Source organism: Ranitomeya variabilis, chromosome 5 (assembly GCF_051348905.1).
Source record: "Ranitomeya variabilis isolate aRanVar5 chromosome 5, aRanVar5.hap1, whole genome shotgun sequence".
Lineage (NCBI taxonomy): Eukaryota > Metazoa > Chordata > Amphibia > Anura > Dendrobatidae > Ranitomeya > Ranitomeya variabilis.
The window spans coordinates 49,433,063-49,451,183 of record NC_135236.1 but is presented as its reverse complement, the minus strand read 5'-3'; the positions used below and the strand labels follow the sequence as shown (position 1 = coordinate 49,451,183).

Below are 18,121 nucleotides of genomic sequence, written 5' to 3'. Positions count from 1 at the left end.
TGCTGACTAAGCGTAAATCATTATAAATAGTGCTGCTATAATTAGATTATAGATTAAGGTTAATTATATTGTGTAATGTGACTAGGTATTTTAATGTGGCATTATGTCCTAACTGGATCTTATATGAGCTGTGATATTGCCAGTTTGCAGCATTATATAATTGAGTTGCAGCAACACAGATACATCTGAATGTTGGTAAAAAGTGGATTAACCATATAACACCCAGATTTAAATAGTGCAGCCTGTATGAATACTTCAAGTCCTAATGTCGGGTGGGCTGCGGTTAGCAGAGTAATCAGCTGATGTCAGTGCCTACACTGATGGGAAATTATAGCGCTCGTGTGGGTAGAAAGGAATTATTGCTTTAATGCAGGTTGTGCTACTTAAATCTGGGTATTATATGGTCAATCCACTTTTTACCAACATTCAGATATATGTGTGTGGCTGCAACTCAGTTATATAATGCTGAAAATGACAATATCACAGTTTGTATAAGATCCAGTTAGGATATATGTCACATCTTTTTGCCTAATTAATTATCCACATACATATAGTGTATGTGAGTATTCGCCATCAGTGGCGTAACTAAAGTTCCATGGGCCCTGGTACAATCGTTGAACCTTGGCCCCCACCTATAAAGGCACACTTACACCCAATGGTGGCGCCCGTGGATGTGTGGACCCAGTGTGCCACAGGACCGGGCCTATCTAGTGCCACAGGACCGGGCCTACCTAGTGCCATAGGACCGTGGCCTACCTAGGAAGGGGCATAGATAAGTGGCTATCTGGGGATCACAGGAGCTTCTGATGGTGGAGACAGACTGGGTGGCAGATAGCCGCCAGGTACCACACCTAGGCAGATCCAGGTACTGCAGCTGCTGACCCCAGAGGTTAGGTTAGCTGACACGGACTAGGGCTATCTATGTTCAGACACACCGGTCTAGGATGCTGAATCAGGAACTGGCTACACACAGATCGGTGAACAATGTTCAGGCACTTGCCGCATTGCCCAGGGGACTTCGGATTCAGGACTGGCCGCAACAGGGCCAGAGGACAACGTTCAGGCACTGGCCGCATCGGGATCAGGGATTCAGGTTCAGGACATTGGCCACACCGTTACCAGGGATTCTTGTTCAGGACACTGGCAACACTGGGACGAGGGATTCAGGTTCAGGACACTGGCCACACCAGGATCAGGGGACCTCACAACTGCACTGGTAGAACACCACATTACCTCATGACTAAACTCATTGCTTGGCGACTCCCTAAGGCTACTTTCACACCTCCGTCGGTACGGGCCCATCTCAATGCGTCGGGACGACGTACCGACGGACGTTGTGAAATAACTGCAAGACGTGGGCAGCGGATGCAGTTTTTCAATGCATCCGCTGCCCATTCTGCAGTCCGGGGAGGAGGGGGCGGAGTTTCGGCCGCGCATGCGCGGTCGAAAATGGCGGACACGTCGCACAAAAAAAACCGTTACATTGAACTTTTTTTGTGCGTCGCGTCCGCCAAAACACGACGGATCCGTCGCACGACGGATGCGACGTGTGCCCATCCGTCGCGATCCATCGCTAATACAAGTCTATGGGCAAAAAACGCATCCTGCGAGCACATTTGCAGGATCCGTTTTTTGCCCATAACAACGGATTGCGACAGAGGACAAAAGACGGAAGTGTGAAAGTAGCCTAAGGGAAAGGGAGTCTTTTATACGGGATGACTCCCAGCAATAAGCTGAGAGCTATCCAGCAGGTGACGATATTATACTAAATTATTATTATTGTTTATTTATATAGCACCATTGATTCCATGTACATGCATGAGAAGGGGTTACATACAAATTACAGATATCACTTACAGTAAGCAAACTAACAATGACAGACTGATACAGAGGGGCGAGGACCCTGCCCTTGCGGGCTTACATTCTACAGGATGGTGGGGAAGGAGACAGTAGGTTGGGGGTTGCAGGAGCTCCGGTGTTGGTGGGGCGGTAGCTTTGGTAGTAGTGAGGAGTCAGCGGGGTCAGTGCAGGCTGTAGGCTTTCCTAAAGAGGTGGGTTTTCAGGTTCCGTCTGAAGGATCCGAATGTGGTTGATAGTCGGACGTGTTGGGGCAAAGAATTCCAGAAGATGGGGGATATTCGGGAGAAGTCTTGGAGGCGGTTGAATGAGGAGCGAATAAGTGTGGAGGAGAAAAGGAGGTCTTGGGAGGACCGGGGATTACGTGAGGGAAGATATCGGGAAATTATTTCAGAGATATATGGAGGAGACAGGTTATGGATGGCTTTATAGGTCAGTATTAGTAATTTGAACTGAGGGAATGGGAGCCAGTGAATAGATTTGCAGAGGGGGGGAAGTGGAGGAGTAGTGAGGTGAGAGATGAATTAGTCGGGCAGCAGAGTTAAGGATGGACTGGAGATGTGCAAGGGTGTTAGCAGGGAGGCCGCAGAAAAGGATGTTGCAGTAGTTGAGGCGGGAGATGATGAGGGCATGTACAAGCATTATAATAGATTGAGGGATGAGGAAAGGACGGATTCTGGAGATATTTTTGAGCTGGAGGCGACAGGAGGTGGAAAGAGCTTGGATGTGCAGTTTGAAGGGCAGGGCAGAGTCAACATAGCAACATAGTAACATAGATATTAAGGTTGAAGGAAGACTTTAAGTCCATCTAGTTCAACCCATAGCCTAACCTAACATGCCCTAACATGTTGATCCAGAAGAAGGCAAAAAAAACAATGTGGCAAATAGTAAGCTCCACACTGGGGAAAAAAATTCCTTCCCGACTCCACATACGGCAATCAGACTAGTTCCCTGGATCAACGCCCTAACAAGGAATCTAGTGTATATACCCTGTAACATTATACTTTTCCAGAAAGGCATCCAGTCCCCTCTTAAATTGAAGCAATGAGTCACTCATTACAACATCATACGGCAGAGAGTTCCATAGTCTCACTGCTCTTACAGTAAAGAATCCGCATCTGTTATTATGCTTAAACCTTTTTTCCTCCAGACGTAGAGGATGCCCCCTTGTCCCTGTCTCAGGTCTATGATTAAAAAGATCATCAGAAAGGTCTTTGTACTGTCCCCTCATATATTTATACATTAACATAAGATCACCCCTTAGCCTTCGTTTTTCCAAACTAAATAGCCCCAAGTGTAATAACCTATCTTGGTATTGCAGACCCCCCAGTCCTCTAATAACCTTGGTCGCTCTTCTCCGCACCCGCTCCAGTTCAGCTATGTCTTTCTTATACACCGGAGACCAGAACTGTGCACAGTATTCTAAGTGTGGTCGCACTAGTGACTTGTATAGAGGTAAAATTATGTTCTCCTCATGTGCATCTATGCCTCTTTTAATACATCCCATTATTTTATTTGCCTTTGTAGCAGCTGCCTGACACTGGCCACTGAATATGAGTTTGTCATCCACCCATACACCCAGGTCTTTTTCATTGACGGTTTTGCCCAGAGTTTTAGAATTAATCACATAGTTATACATCTTATTACTTCTACCCAAGTGCATGACCTTACATGTATCCCCATTAAAGCTCATTTGCCATTTATCAGCCCAAGCTTCTAGTTTACATAAATCATCCTGTAATATAAAATTGTCCTCCTCTGTATTGATTACTCTGCAGAGTTTAGTGTCATCTGCAAATTCCACTCTGTATGCCCCCTACAAGATCATTAATATGTTAAAAAGAAGAGGGCCCAATACTGACCCCTGTGGTACCCCACTGCTAACCGCGACCCAGTCCGAGTGTGCTCCATTAATATTCACCCTTTGTTTCCTATCTCTGAGCCAGCTCTTAACCCACTTACACATTTTTTCCCCTATCCCCATTATTCTCATTTTATGTATCAACCTTTTGTGTGGCACCGTATCAAAAGCTTTTGAAAAGTCCATAAACACTACATCTACTGGGTTCTCTTGGTCCAGTTCGGAACTTACCTCTTCATAGAAATTGATCAGATTAGTCTGACAGGAACGGTCCCTAGTAAACCCTAACCCTAGAGGTTATTCCTCTTCAGATACTCCAGTATAGCATCCCTTAGAATGCCCTCCAGGATTTTACCCACAGTAGAGGTTAAACTTACTGGCCTATAATTACCGAGTTCAGTTTTTGCCCCTTTTTTGAATATTGGCACCACATTTGCTATACGCCAGTCCTGTGGTACAGACCCTGTTATTATGGACTCTTTAAAGATTAAAAATAATGGTCTATCAATGACTGTACTTAGTTCCTGCAGTACTCGGGAGTGGATCCCATCCGGGCCCGGAGATTTGTCAATTTTAGTGATTTTTAGACACCGCCGTACTTCCTGCTGGGTTAAGCAGGAGACATTTAATGGGGAATTTTTATCACTAGTCATTTTGTCTGCCATGGGATTTTCTTGTGTAAATACTGATGAAAAAAAAGTCATTTAGCATATTGGCTTTTTCCTCTTCCTCATCCACCATTTCACCCAGACTATTTTTAAGGGGGCCAACACTCTCATTTTTTAGTTTCTTACTATTTATGTAGTTAAAGAATATTTTGGGATTATTTTTACTCTCTCTGGCAATGAGTCTCTCTGTCTCAATCTTTGCTGCCTTAATTTGGTTTTTACAGAATTTATTTAATTTTCTGTATTTATTTAATGCCTCCTCACTACCTACTTCCTTTAATTCTCTAAATGCTTTCTTTTTGTCCCTTATTGCGCCCCTTACAGCTCTATTTAGCCATATTGGTTTCCTCCTATTTCTAGTATGTTTATTCCCATACGGTATAAACTGTGCACAGGTCCTATCCAGGATGCTAATAAACATCTCCCATTTTCTTTGTGTATTTTTATGTCTCAGGATATCGTCCCAGTTAATTGCACCAAGATCCTCTCTCATCCGTTGGAAATTTGCCCTCCTGAAGTTTAGTGTCCTTGTCACCCCTCTACTACACATCTTATTAAAGGATACACGAAAACTTATTATTTTGTGATCACTATTCCCCAAGTGACCCCCAACTCTTATATTTGATATGCGGTCTGGCCCGTTGGTTAATATTAGGTCTAGCAGTGCCCCCCTTCTTGTTGGGTCCTGAATCAGTTGTGAAAGGTAATTGTCTCTCATAGTTGTCAGACACCGATTACCTTTACTGGAACTGCAGGTTTCTGTTCCCCAATCTATTTCATGTCATGGCTCTCATCCAGCCATGTTTCAGATATCCCCACCATGTCATAGTTATGCTCCAACACCATTAATTCTAATTCGTTGTTGGCAAGGCTTCTGGCATTAGTATACATACATTTTATGTATTTCTCTGCATCTCTATTCTAATTGATCTAACCCCACCCCCCATGCCACCGCCACCCCCAACTTCCTTATTTGTGTCCAGGTCTCTATCTGCACTAACTTCCCCTCCTATAAATTGAATACCCTCCCCCCCAATCCCTAGTTTAAACACTCCTCCAACCTTCTAGCCATTTTCTCCCCCAGCACAGCTGCACCTTCCCCATTGAGGTGCAGCCCGTCCCTAGCGTAGAACCTGCGCAAAAGGAGGAGGACAAAAGAGCATATAGTAAAAGTGTATGCAAAATCTTTATTAGTACAAACGTTAAAAAAGGACATCAATAATACAGTAAATGTACGTATTCCATGAAACCACAGAAAAATGGGGAAATCTCCCCTCTACCACCCAGGTACTAAGATGTAACTAACAGAAGCAAAAAGCTCCATGTATATAATAGTATTAAGACGGCAAGCCTACTAAATTACTGCTATATCCAGTGGTCTAGAGAAAATGCCCGGCCAGTGCACGATCCTAAGAAGGCAATGGTGGATAATCCATACCAAAGTAACAACTGGACAGCAGAGGGGCTTACCGATATGGAGAGAGAGGTGGAGGAGAGGAGTCCCACCGGTGAGATGGCCCCGACGTGCGTTTCGCGGCGTTAACACGCCGCTTCCTCAAGGGGATATGGAATAAGGTACGCAGGACCTTCTAATAACCCCCCCGACCCTGGCCACGTGTCTAGTCCCAACCAATAATGATGGTGCTAGCGGCGCATGCGCGCTGCGGCAGGAAGGTCTGATATGAGGGACAGGTGTCAGACCGTATGCGCACGCCCGGAACAAAGGGCCGGGACTAGCGCAAGAGGCACACAGACGCCTGCCCACATGCCGGGACCGCCCGCACACAGGGCGATGCGCACGGCCACACGGGGGCGTGACAAACAAAAGCCGGATGTGAATAACAACTAAGAATCTGATGCCAATGTAACGAATGGGCAGAGAACTGTAATAAGGCAATAAGGTACAATAAAACTGCGCAAAAAGGCCACATATAAAAGGCACAGATTCAGGGGTACGTAATTGCACACATGGCAGCATCCAAAGTAAGAAATAAATAGTCAAAGGAAGATATAAAGGTACTGTCATGCCCTCAGTGCCACGTGCTCACTACTATACGTAAGACATGTAATATGTCACAATCAAAAGTAACAATAACATCAAACAAATCATAATGTAGCAAAACAATACACAAAAGAGTTATGTAAAGAGGTCCATATGTAATGGAAATACTATGGAGGTGAGGGCCCGCATTAGCAAGCATAAGAGTACGGTGAGGACGGGCCTCACTGAGTTACCGGTTCCAAAACATTTTATTGAAAATAGACATTCAGTGAACCAACTTAGGTTCAGGGTGATAGACAGCGTCCCGATTTCCAGGAGGGGTGGTGATAGGTTACAGATTTTGAAAAAGAAGGAACTGCGATGGATCTATACATTGGGTTCTTTACAACCAAAAGGCCTGAATATTGATTTCAATCTACATACCTGTGCTTTTTAATAGGATAATATATGATATGGGGTTATTTGTCGGTATTTGTTTTTAATTTGACATTGTGCAATGTATATATATTGATCAAAAACCAAAAGAAAAAAGAAGCAGCATTGAGTCCGAATAAATATATAAACAAACTTTATTAACAATTATTCCAGGCTTAAAACGAACAGAGGGAAATGGTCCCCGTGCTGTACTCAGCACGCACCTGCAATACCAGGGGATATGTGCCTGTAGTATACATGTGTCCACATTATAACCAAGACAGGTATAGCAACAGATTAAAGTGACTGTGCATAGGATTCAAAGGAGCCTGCATTGGACACCTAGGTCCGTCAAAATAGCTAACAAGCACACTTCATACTGAGTATATAATATTATACATACCAGGTAATGTGGAAATAAGTCACAGCGTGGATTGGCACTTCCCCCCTGTATCCCCCGACGCGCGTTTCGGCTAGTTTCGGAAGTGCCAATCCACGCTGTGACTTATTTCCACATTAAACCGGACTATATTTTATTGGTCCGGTGTTGTGCCTTTGCTCCAAGCTGATTGGTGAATATCTCCATGACAACCGGATAATGCATGGAGCGGATTGCACGGTGGTTTGTTTATATTTGTTTTTTTTTGCCAATTCTGAAGAAATTTTGCACTTGATTGCTACTATATATATCAATGCTAATTGATTTTTAATATATAAATGTCTGATGTCTGTTTTAAACACTGTTGTAGTATGTATAGTTTGTGGGTGGCGGATTGGTGCCCTGCGTGGTATCCACACTATTTAAGGCCGTCCCTTTTTATCTTCTGTATGCTTGATAAAGACCTATGTGGTCGAAACGTCGCTTTGATGGCATAATAAAGCTACCTTTTCGAAAATATTACATCCGGCTGGAGCGCTGTGATCTTTTTGTTTGAAGTTACCTGATTGTCCTGGAAGGTTCCCTGGACCTTGAACAGGTGCCCCAGTAAGTGAGTGCTGTCAGCCATCTTTCTTCATACTTTTCTCTAGATGTTCCTCTGCCCTGTGTCACTGTAAGTATGGGACCTTGCTTTGTAGGCTGGTATGCATTACGTAAGTGCTCCAGTCTGATTACATCTGTCTATAGAATACTACCGTAGACGGATTATGGCTTGTGTTACACAAGCCATGTGAAGCACTTGGTTTGTAGACTCACTGTGCCACGGGGCCAGACTTGCCTAGGAAGGGCTTAGCCAAGCGGCTACCTGGTGTTCACTAGAGCTCCTGATGGTGGAGTTAGGATTAAGCTGCAGGTGGCTGCCAGGTACCACTCCCAGGTAGTCCCCGCTACTGCAGTTGCTGACCCCGCATGCAGATACGGATAGGACTAGTGCTCCATTCAGACTACTAGGTTCAGGATCCTCGGGTAGAAGGACTACTAACACAGAGTCTCAGACAGGACCGATTCGAAGACTGATAGGACAGTCCGCATACACAAAATACTCGAATAAGCACACGTTCAGACACTGGTCTCAGATATAGATTCAGTTACCACAGGATCGGCTTCAGGGTTCATAGAATCATAGAATGTTAGAGTTGGAAGGTTCCTCCAGGTCATCGTGTCCAACCCCCTGCTCAATGCAGGATTCACTAAACCATCTCAGACAGATGTCTGTCCAGCCTCTGTTTGAAGACTTCCATTGCAGGAGAACTCACCACCGATCGTGGCAGCCTATTCCACTCATTGATCACCCTCACTGTCAAATTTTTTTTTCTAATATCTAATCTGTATCTTCTCCCTTTCAGTTTCATCCCATTGCTTCTTGTGTTTCCATGTGTAAATGTGAATAATGATGACCCCTCTACACTGTGACATCCCTTGAGATATTTGTAGACAGCTATTAAGTCTCCTCTCAGTCTTCTTCTTTGCAAGCTAAGCATTCCCAGGTCCTTTTGTCCGTTCCTCATAGGACATACTTTGCAGTCCGATCACTATCCTTCAGTACTGGCCACACAAGGACCAGGGAATTCGAGTTTAGGTCTGGCCACACAAGGACCAGGGGACTTGACAGTCAACACACTAGTCATCCTAAACACTAATGATAAAATGTTGCTTCCGCACCTCCTAATTGGGGATGGTGCCCTTTATACAAGATGCCTCCCAGTTGTTGTCCGAGAGCCATCTTGCAGGGCTTTAAGAACAAGGCAGCATGAGTTAGGCGTGCAGAGAACCAAGAAGATTGCCGAGAGACACGCCGCGCAGCTTGGGTAGTGAGTATGTCGACGTTCTTGCATGGAGGGGAGCCATGCTGGCACACTGGCAGTGATGTAACAGTTTGTCTGTGAATTTTGGGTGAAATTTGGCCACTTTTTATGCTTTTAATAAAGTGGTATTACAGTACTTTTATATTGGTGGCCTATCTCATCCATAACAGATTGGTGGGGGTGCGACTCCCAATGCCCCTGTTGATCAGCTGTTTCCAGTGTCGGACGATCTGCTGTTCCCGTGTCAGACCATCAGCTGTTCCTGGTGTCGGATGATCAGCTGTTCCAGGTGTTGGCGGATCAGCTGTTCCAGGTGTTGGCAGATCAGCTGTTCCAGGTGTTGGACGATCAGCTGTTCCAGGTGTTGGACGATCAGCTGTTCCAGGTGTTGGACGATCAGCTGTTCCAGGTGTTGGACGATCAGCTGTTCCAGGTGTTGGACGATCAGCTGTTCTCGGTGTTGGCAGATCAGTTGTTCTCGGTGTTGGCGGATCAGCTGTTCTCGTTGTTGGCGGATTAGCTGTTCTCGGTGTTGGCGGATCAGCTGTTCTCGTTGTTGGCGGATCAGCTGTCCTCAGTGTTGGCGGATCAGCTGTTCTTGGTTTTGGCGGATCAGCTGTTCTCGGTGTTGGCGGATCAGCTGTTCTCGGATCAGCTGTTCTCGGTGTTGGCGGATCAGCTGTTCTCGTTGTTGGCGGATCAGCTGTCCTCAGTGTTGGCGGATCAGCTGTTCTTGGTTTTGGCGGATCAGCTGTTCTCGGTGTTGGCGGATCAGCTGTTCTCGGATCAGCTGTTCCAGGTGTTGGCAGATCAGCTGTTCCAGGTGTTGGACGATCAGCTGTTCCAGGTGTTGGACGATCAGCTGTTCCAGGTGTTGGACGATCAGCTGTTCCAGGTGTTGGACGATCAGCTGTTCCAGGTGTTGGACGATCAGCTGTTCTCGGTGTTGGCAGATCAGCTGTTCCAGGTGTTGGCAGATCAGCTGTTCCAGGTGTTGGACGATCAGCTGTTCCAGGTGTTGGACGATCAGCTGTTCCAGGTGTTGGACGATCAGCTGTTCCAGGTGTTGGACGATCAGCTGTTCCAGGTGTTGGACGATCAGCTGTTCTCGGTGTTGGCAGATCAGTTGTTCTCGGTGTTGGCGGATCAGCTGTTCTCGTTGTTGGCGGATTAGCTGTTCTCGGTGTTGGCGGATCAGCTGTTCTCGTTGTTGGCGGATCAGCTGTCCTCAGTGTTGGCGGATCAGCTGTTCTTGGTTTTGGCGGATCAGCTGTTCTCGGTGTTGGCGGATCAGCTGTTCTCGGATCAGCTGTTCTCGGTGTTGGCGGATCAGCTGTTCTCGGTGTTGGCGGATCAGCTGTTCTCGGATCAGCTGTTCTCGTTGTTGGCGGATTAGCTGTTCTCGGTGTTGGCGGATCAGCTGTTCTCGTTGTTGGCGGATCAGCTGTCCTCAGTGTTGGCGGATCAGCTGTTCTCGGTGTTGGCGGATCAGCTGTTCTCGGTGTTGGCGGATCAGCTGTTCTCGGTGTTGGCGGCTCAGCTGTTCCCGGTGTTGGCGGATCAGCTGTTCTCAGTGTTGGCGGATCAGCTGTTCTCGGTTTTGGCGGATCAGCTGTTCTCGGTGTTGGCGGATCAGCTGTTCTCGGATCAGCTGTTCTCGGTGTTGGCGGATCAGCTGTTCTCGGTGTTGGCGGATCAGCTGTTCTCGGTGTTGGCGGATCAGCTGTTCTCGGTGTTGGCGGATGAGCTGTTCTCGGTGTTGGCGGATCAGCTGTTCTCGGTGTTGGCGGATCAGCTGTTCTTGGTATTGGCGGATCAGCTGTTCTCGGTGTTGGGAGATCAGCTGTTCTCTGTGTTGAGGGAGGATCTAAAGTGATCCTTCACGGTTAACTCAGTGATTTCCAAATTAATCTACAAGGCGTTGCCGGCAACTGAAAATGACCAGACGGAGACGTGTGTCTCTGTTTGGGGGGGATCAAGCTGATTCTGGCTCCCGTTTATTGTGTATGACTTTTCATAGTCATAGAAATTATACTTCAACCAATCAGCATAAGAACACGCTCACAGTTCTTAACTTATAAGAATGCAGGAACAGTCTGTGCGTCAAAGTTTCGTAGAACAATACACCCTCAGTCTCATGTTCTGTTTAGATTGCAACAATCAAGGTCTCATCGAGGTCTCATAACAGCTGTAAACTTTAGCCTACTAACAAAATTTATATCAAAACAACAAAATGGAGTCGAAAAGCACAAAATGGAGAATCTTTCTTAATTTGTCCCTTCACATTCCCCCCTAGATAAATTTTGTTAATTAATGTCCAGCATCAGAGGTACTATCCCAAGCTATAAGCTCGAGGGGTACTGGTCTTCACATGACTGGTGCCATGTTACCAGCCATGGCTGTTGTGGCGTACCCATCCCCCCTGTATACTAGAATTTACGAATAACAATTATTGATAACAGTGGTGGGGATCTTTTGAAGATATCCATGCGCTTGGCTTCAACATCTTCATCAGATAACTTTGTGAAATCGGTGTAGAGAAGAGCAGGGGTGGCAACGCTTTTGGTTTCATCATTAGTTGTCTTAGTGCAGAATTTCCTAATACACACAGAAATACACCAAAGAACAAGTTTTAGTATTACATACATGACAAGGCTAAAGGCAGCGATATGTAACAAACTTTGCAAGATTCCAGCTATCCAGCCCACAAGTCCCTCAAACCAATTTGCTGGATTAAGAAAGGAGAAGGTGTCTGCCCACCAACTGTCCTTATTACCGTCATTGTCGTTATTATATTAATCTCTGAGTCTTTTAATGTCCTCTAACTTTAACTTCATAGTACTATTGGGATCTATATAATGACAGCATGCGGGTCCAATAACCTGACACATATCACCCTGTGCTGCTGTTAAGTAATCCAGTACTACAGTGTGTTGATTAGTGACTATAATAAATTGGTTTTGGAAAGCAACAGTAGTATTAAGTATATCCAATATATCCCAAATTTGATCATCTAGAAAATCTATGGCCCTAAGCAATTTATCCCACATTTGTGTAATCATAGGGTAAATGGAAATAGAACTGACAATTTTATTGGCTATACCCATCTGTGCTATTAATCTTTCATGATATTGTACAAACTTATTATTCAAGGATATTGGGGAATTTGGGCTGTCCCATGTGGTTACCAATATTATTATATGGAAATACGAAAAACCAAAACATTATGTCCCCTTATTTGCTACTAGTCTGTTTGACCAGCTTGTAGTGCGATACGTGGATCCATGTCGGTCTTCCTTCCAGCTTTACTGACATAGGAGTAATGAGGACTTGGTAGGGACCGTCATACAAGGGTTCTAGTCCATATTTTCTGACATGCCTTTTCACGACCACAAAACCACCAGATTTCAAGTTGTGACAAGTATCGGTTTCTGCTTAATCTGGAAGGGAAGAAGAGACTAAAACATAGGTGTTAGCAAGATTTTTACTAAGCTGAATAACATATTGAACAGCACGGTCAGTTTCTTCTGATAACTTCTGAGGCTGGAAATTTTCAACTGGGGGCCTAGCACCAAACAATATCTCATATGAGGACAGGCCATATTTTGCCTTAGGGGTAGTACGAATATGGCACAGTACAATGGGTAGGAGCTCTGGCCATGGAGCCGTAGTCTCCTGCATCATTTTGGTCAATTGTCCCTTCAGTGTGCCATTCAGCCTCTCAACTTTTCCACTGGGTTGTGGAGAGTATAGAGTATGGAGGGCTACAGTGGATCCAAGCATTATCAAAACCTCCTGATACACGAGAAGAAAAGGCCAGAACTTGGTCACTTTCGACGACTTCTGGAAGACCATATCTGCATATAACTTCCATCACCAGTTTATTCGCTGTGCTTTTTGCAGTCATGTTGGTAACGGGGAATGCTTCCGGACAACTGGAGAACATATCGACAACCACCACACAATATTCATACCTTCCAGACTTAGGCCACGTGATGTGGTCCACCTGGAGCCTTTGGAAAGGATAGTCGGGCTTAGCAAGATGCTTCGGGAGTACACGTTGAAGTTGACCGGATTGCAGGTCTGACAGATATTACATGCACGGTTGTGTGCTGTCAGGACTGTAGAAATACCTGGAGCCTAGTAGAATTTTTGTACATTTTTTCCTCGATGTGTGGGCCCATGTGCCCACGTGGCAATAGCAGGGTACATCCGCTTAGGGAGACACACAAGTTGGTCCTTTTTCCAGAGACCATTGTCCATACGTGCTCCATCAGCCTTCCACTGCTTCACCTCTTCCTTTGGGGACATTGTCTGCATCGTCATTAAGCGGTCTCGCGGGGTCCGACAGAAAACCTCAGTCTGGCGCAGATCATCAGGTTCCTGTAGAGTCAGTGTTTCTTGTAACTGTTTACGCTGAGAGCGTGTGGTCACCACCATAGTTGGTATGATCATTTCAACGGGTAGGAGAGCAGCAGCTTTTGCTTGCATATCCGCAAAGGTGTTACCAACAGTCTGTGGACTGTTCCTAGGACCGTGCTCCTTAACTTTGATAATGGCCACCTGGGTAGGTAATTTGATTGAGTCCATGAGGGTTTTAACAGCTTCAGCATTCTTCACTGGAGTCTCGGCGGTGGTAATAAACCCTCGATTGGCCCATAGGGCTCCGAAATCATGAGCAATACCAAATGCATATTGTGAGTCCGTGTATATATTAGCCCACCTGTCTTTGGCCAGAACACATGCAGTAGACAGAGCCTGAAGTTCTACTTTTTGTGCTGACAGTGAGGGAGGGAGTGCAGCTGCGTGCACTACACTGTATTCAGTATGGAACCTGAAAAAATCATCAGCATATCTTGAACCGTCTTTCAGGGCATTGTAGAGAGGTTGCATTATGCGGGATGCGTCCGGTATCCACTGACGACAATAAGTACATAGTCCAAGAAAACGCTGGAGTTCATTCTCATCTTTCGGAAAGGAAGGGAACTGACGGCTATTATTCTTTCTTTTGTGAGGTGTCTGACACCCTGAAGGAGACAGTGACCCAAAAATATCACTTGACCAAGGCAGAACCGAAGGTTCGAGGCCAAAACCCGACAGTTCAGATCTGCCAGATACTTGAGGAGTCTAACAGTGGCAGCAATGGCTTCCTGCTCTGTTCGTGCACACAACAAAAGATCAGCCGCATATTTTTTTTTGCAAACTGATTGGGACTATTTTGGGCCCCTTGTGGCATAACTGTCCATGTCAATTGTCGTCCCTGATAAGTGAATGCAAACAGAAACTGGCAATCTGGGTGTAATGGAATGCTGAAGAAGGCATTGGCAAGGTCGATGACTGTGAACCAAGCAGCATCCTGAGGTATCTGGGACAAAAGAGTATGTGGATTAGGCACCACAGGAGTTTCTAGAACAGTAACTGCATTAACTGCCCGTGGATCTTGTACCAGCCGGTACACGGGGTTGGCCGGGTGGGGTCTTTTTCTTAACAGAAAACAAGGGCGTGTTACATGGGGAAATACAGGGTACAAGGGCACCATTATCGAGTAACGTTTGTATTTGTCCCTTGAGGCCCCGCTCCTGATCATGTTTCAAAGGGTACTGATAGACTTTGGAAAAAGGGGCACCAGGTTTGAAAAACACTTTTACTGGTTCTACAGGCATTATTGGGGGTGGATCTGGGCCTATCAGGGCCATCATAACCGTAGGAAAGGCATGTAGGATACAGATGTCATTGTGTTCATCTGCATAGGGGTTATATAACGTACGGGCTGGAATTAAAGCAGGATTCGCTGCGGCTACTGGTTTAACGTTTTAATTTCCCTGCTGATGCAGAATGGGCTAAGTTCTGAAAACCCTTTTTTTTTTTTTTTTCCTTACTACTTTTAATGCATCATCCGGAGTGGAAGTCTCAATATCGGGTCTAACTGACATTATTGCCTCTTTCAATTCAGATTTAAGGCCGGACATTAAAGCTACTACAAAAAAGTGTGTATGGGCTTTTTGTTACAATGAGAATCCCAGATCTTTAAATACTACCATAAGACGCCCATAGAACTTCTCGGCAGTCCAGGATATATTGGTGCCTTGGGGTTAAAAGGCATAGGGCTTACAGTCGGGAGTAGAGGCTTAATTTCCTGGGGAGGGACCATATTATCTAGCAGGGAGACCCCCTCTCCCAAATTTTTGAATGTTTGCTTTCCCGACACATTAGTCTCAGTCACTTACTCAGTTCCTTCTAGTACCACAAAACATCCAGTTTTTTATCATAGTAATAGATAACTTTCCCTTTTCAACTTGACAAAACAATCAGAATTCACGTCCTCTGTTGATCCTCAATTTGCTATATATCAACCACTCAACTTGAAGCAGGTGAATCTTTTACCAATCTTTCAATCACACTGATAACCAAACAATCACTTACAAGTTTCCTTCTAAAACTAGGCACTATATTTCACTTTCAATTTCCAATTTCAACTTACAATATTTCTTTGTACTTCAAAACAATATTGTCGCTTTAAACAAAACACAGATCTACCAGCACGTACTACACCAAGAAAATACAGAGAGACTTAGAACGCAGCTACGTGCCCCCTCCATACCAGAGACACAGCATAGATAAGAAAATCGCAACATTCCTCAGCACAGAAAGGAGAAAGCAATCGCACAGCTGTTTGACCCCTCCCATCTGGTAGCTTAGAAATTTCACACAGAAACGGAATACAGCAGTTCTCAGACTTAATTAATTTCTACAAAACCTTCATCACACAATTCACATGCCAGAACACCTTAGAAAAACCAATGATTGAGAATATTTCCCTGCATTCCTGACAGATTTCTTTCCCCGTCTTTGGGCTAACAATATCAGATTCATCACACAAATTCAAAGTCTTCTTCTTCTTCCACGGAAACTGATTCTCCTTTAGAGCTAAATATCCTTACTTAAGTTGTGTACAATACTAAAACGTCCGTATAATCTATTCTACCGGGTTTACCTGTCCCCCACTGGGACAACCCAAAAAACACGGTACTCAGTGAAAGGAGGAGGGCGTCGTCTCAAACTAGCCCTCCGGACACCTCTGGAAATACACATATATATCTATATATTCCTGAGTTACGCATCCTACCCATCTTCGATCACCTCACCGCGCCTGATTCTAACAGTGATCAGGAATTCAGGATATTTTGACTATAAAGAGAATTACATCACTGGTCAATCCGGGGTGTCCGTCCCTTATGAGGTACGGTTCAAGCACTGGGCTCCCAACGGAACTACACCTCTATATGATTCCACCCAAGAATCACCCCACCATCGGGGACAAACCTCAGATCCTCTTTGCAGCACAAACACAAGAAAACCACACCAAACGGTCAGTCTGAACAGTATAACTGCCAACTTACCGTGGTTGTTGTGGGGGATGATCAGTTCCAATTTTCCAGTGCCTGTGTCCGGTCCGAGGGTCCTTTGTCTTGTTGTCCTCCGGGGGGCAGAGGCGTTCCTGCTTGGGGCCCCATGTTGGGCGCCAACTGTTGAGGGAGGATCTAAAGTGATCCTTCACGGTTAACTCAGTGATTTCCAAATTAATCTATAAGGCGTTGCCGGCAACTGAAAATGACCAGACGGAGACATGTGTCTCTGTTTGGGGGGGATCAAGCTGATCTCTCTGGCCCCTGTTTATTGTGTATGACTTTTCATAGTCATAGAAATTATACTTCAACCAATCAGCATAAGAACACGCTCACAGTTCTTAACCTATAAGAATGCAGGAACAGCCTGTGCGTCAAAGTTTCATAGAACAATACACCCTCAGTCTCATGTTCTGTTTAGATTGCAACAGTCAAGGTCTCATCAAGGTCTCATAACAGCTGTAAACTTTAGCCTACTAACAAAATTTATATCAAAACAACAAAATGGAGTCGAAAAGCACAAAATGGAGAATCTTTCTTAATTTGTCCCTTCACAGGCGGATCAGCTGTTCTCGGTGTTGGGAAATCAGTTGTTCTCGGTGTTGGCGGATCAGCTGTTCTCGGTGTTGGCGGATCAGCTGTTCTCGGTGTTGGCGGATCAGCTGTTCTCGGTGTTAGGAGATCAGTTGTTCTCGGTGTTGGCGGATCAGCTGTTCTCGGTGTTGGCGGATCAGCTGTTCTCGGTGTTGGCGGATCAGCTGTTCTCGGTGTTGGGAGATCAGCTGTTCTCGGTGTTGGCGGATCAGCTGTTCTCGGTGTTGGGAGATCAGTTGTTCTCGGTGTTGGCGGATCAGCTGTTCTCGGTGTTGGGAGATCAGCTGTTCTCGGTGTTGGGAGATCAGTTGTTCTCGGTGTTGGCGGATCAGCTGTTCTCGGTGTTGGCGGATCAGCTGTTCTCGGTGTTGGCGGATCAGCTGTTCTCGGTGTTGGGAGATCAGTTGTTCTCGGTGTTGGCGGATCAGCTGTTCTCGGTGTTGGCGGATCAGCTGTTCTCGGTGTTGGGAGATCAGCTGTTCTCGGTGTTGGGAGATCAGTTGTTCTCGGTGTTGGACGATCAGCTGTTCTCGGTGTTGGGGGATCAGCTGTTCTCGGTGTTGGGAGATCAGTTGTTCTCGGTGTTGGCGGATCAGCTGTTCTCGGTGTTGGGAGATCAGCTGTTCTCGGTGTTGGGAGATCAGCTGTTCTCGGTGTTGGCGGATCAGCTGTTCTCGGTGTTGGGAGATCAGTTGTTCTCGGTGTTGGGAGATCAGTTGTTCTCGGTGTTGGGAGATCAGCTGTTCTCGGTGTTGGGAGATCAGTTGTTCTCGGTGTTGGCGGACCAGCTGTTCTCGGTGTTGGGGGATCAGCTGTTCTCGGTGTTGGCAGATCAGCTGTTGTGATGGAAATGTATACATTTCCATCAGCACACACAGGGATAGATTTATCCAAACCAAATTTCCATAACACTGTTCCCGGTGTCGGCCGGATGTGATCAGTTGTGGAGTAGAACAACACGGCTCCCTCTCTGCACAGTGGCCACGGCCGGGTACTGCACATTATCCCCTAGTTGGTCAGGGCTGCCGAGCTCCTTTCTCCTGATTACCTGGGGTCGTAGCGGTTGGACCCCCAG

At 45.7% G+C, this 18,121-nt stretch overlaps 1 protein-coding gene across 1 annotated transcript in view; it reads right to left on the bottom strand.

The window, feature by feature from the left end:
• LOC143774367 (RING finger protein 11-like) overlaps nt 1-7,838 on the bottom strand; it is a 42,853-nt gene extending 35,015 nt beyond the window's left edge. The window contains exon 1 of the mRNA XM_077261878.1: nt 7,744-7,838. Within this exon, the coding sequence (XP_077117993.1) occupies nt 7,744-7,809 (66 nt within the window). The 5' untranslated portion in view covers nt 7,810-7,838. The remainder of the gene's footprint in view (nt 1-7,743) is intronic.
• Between the last annotated feature and the right edge of the window lie 10,283 nt (nt 7,839-18,121).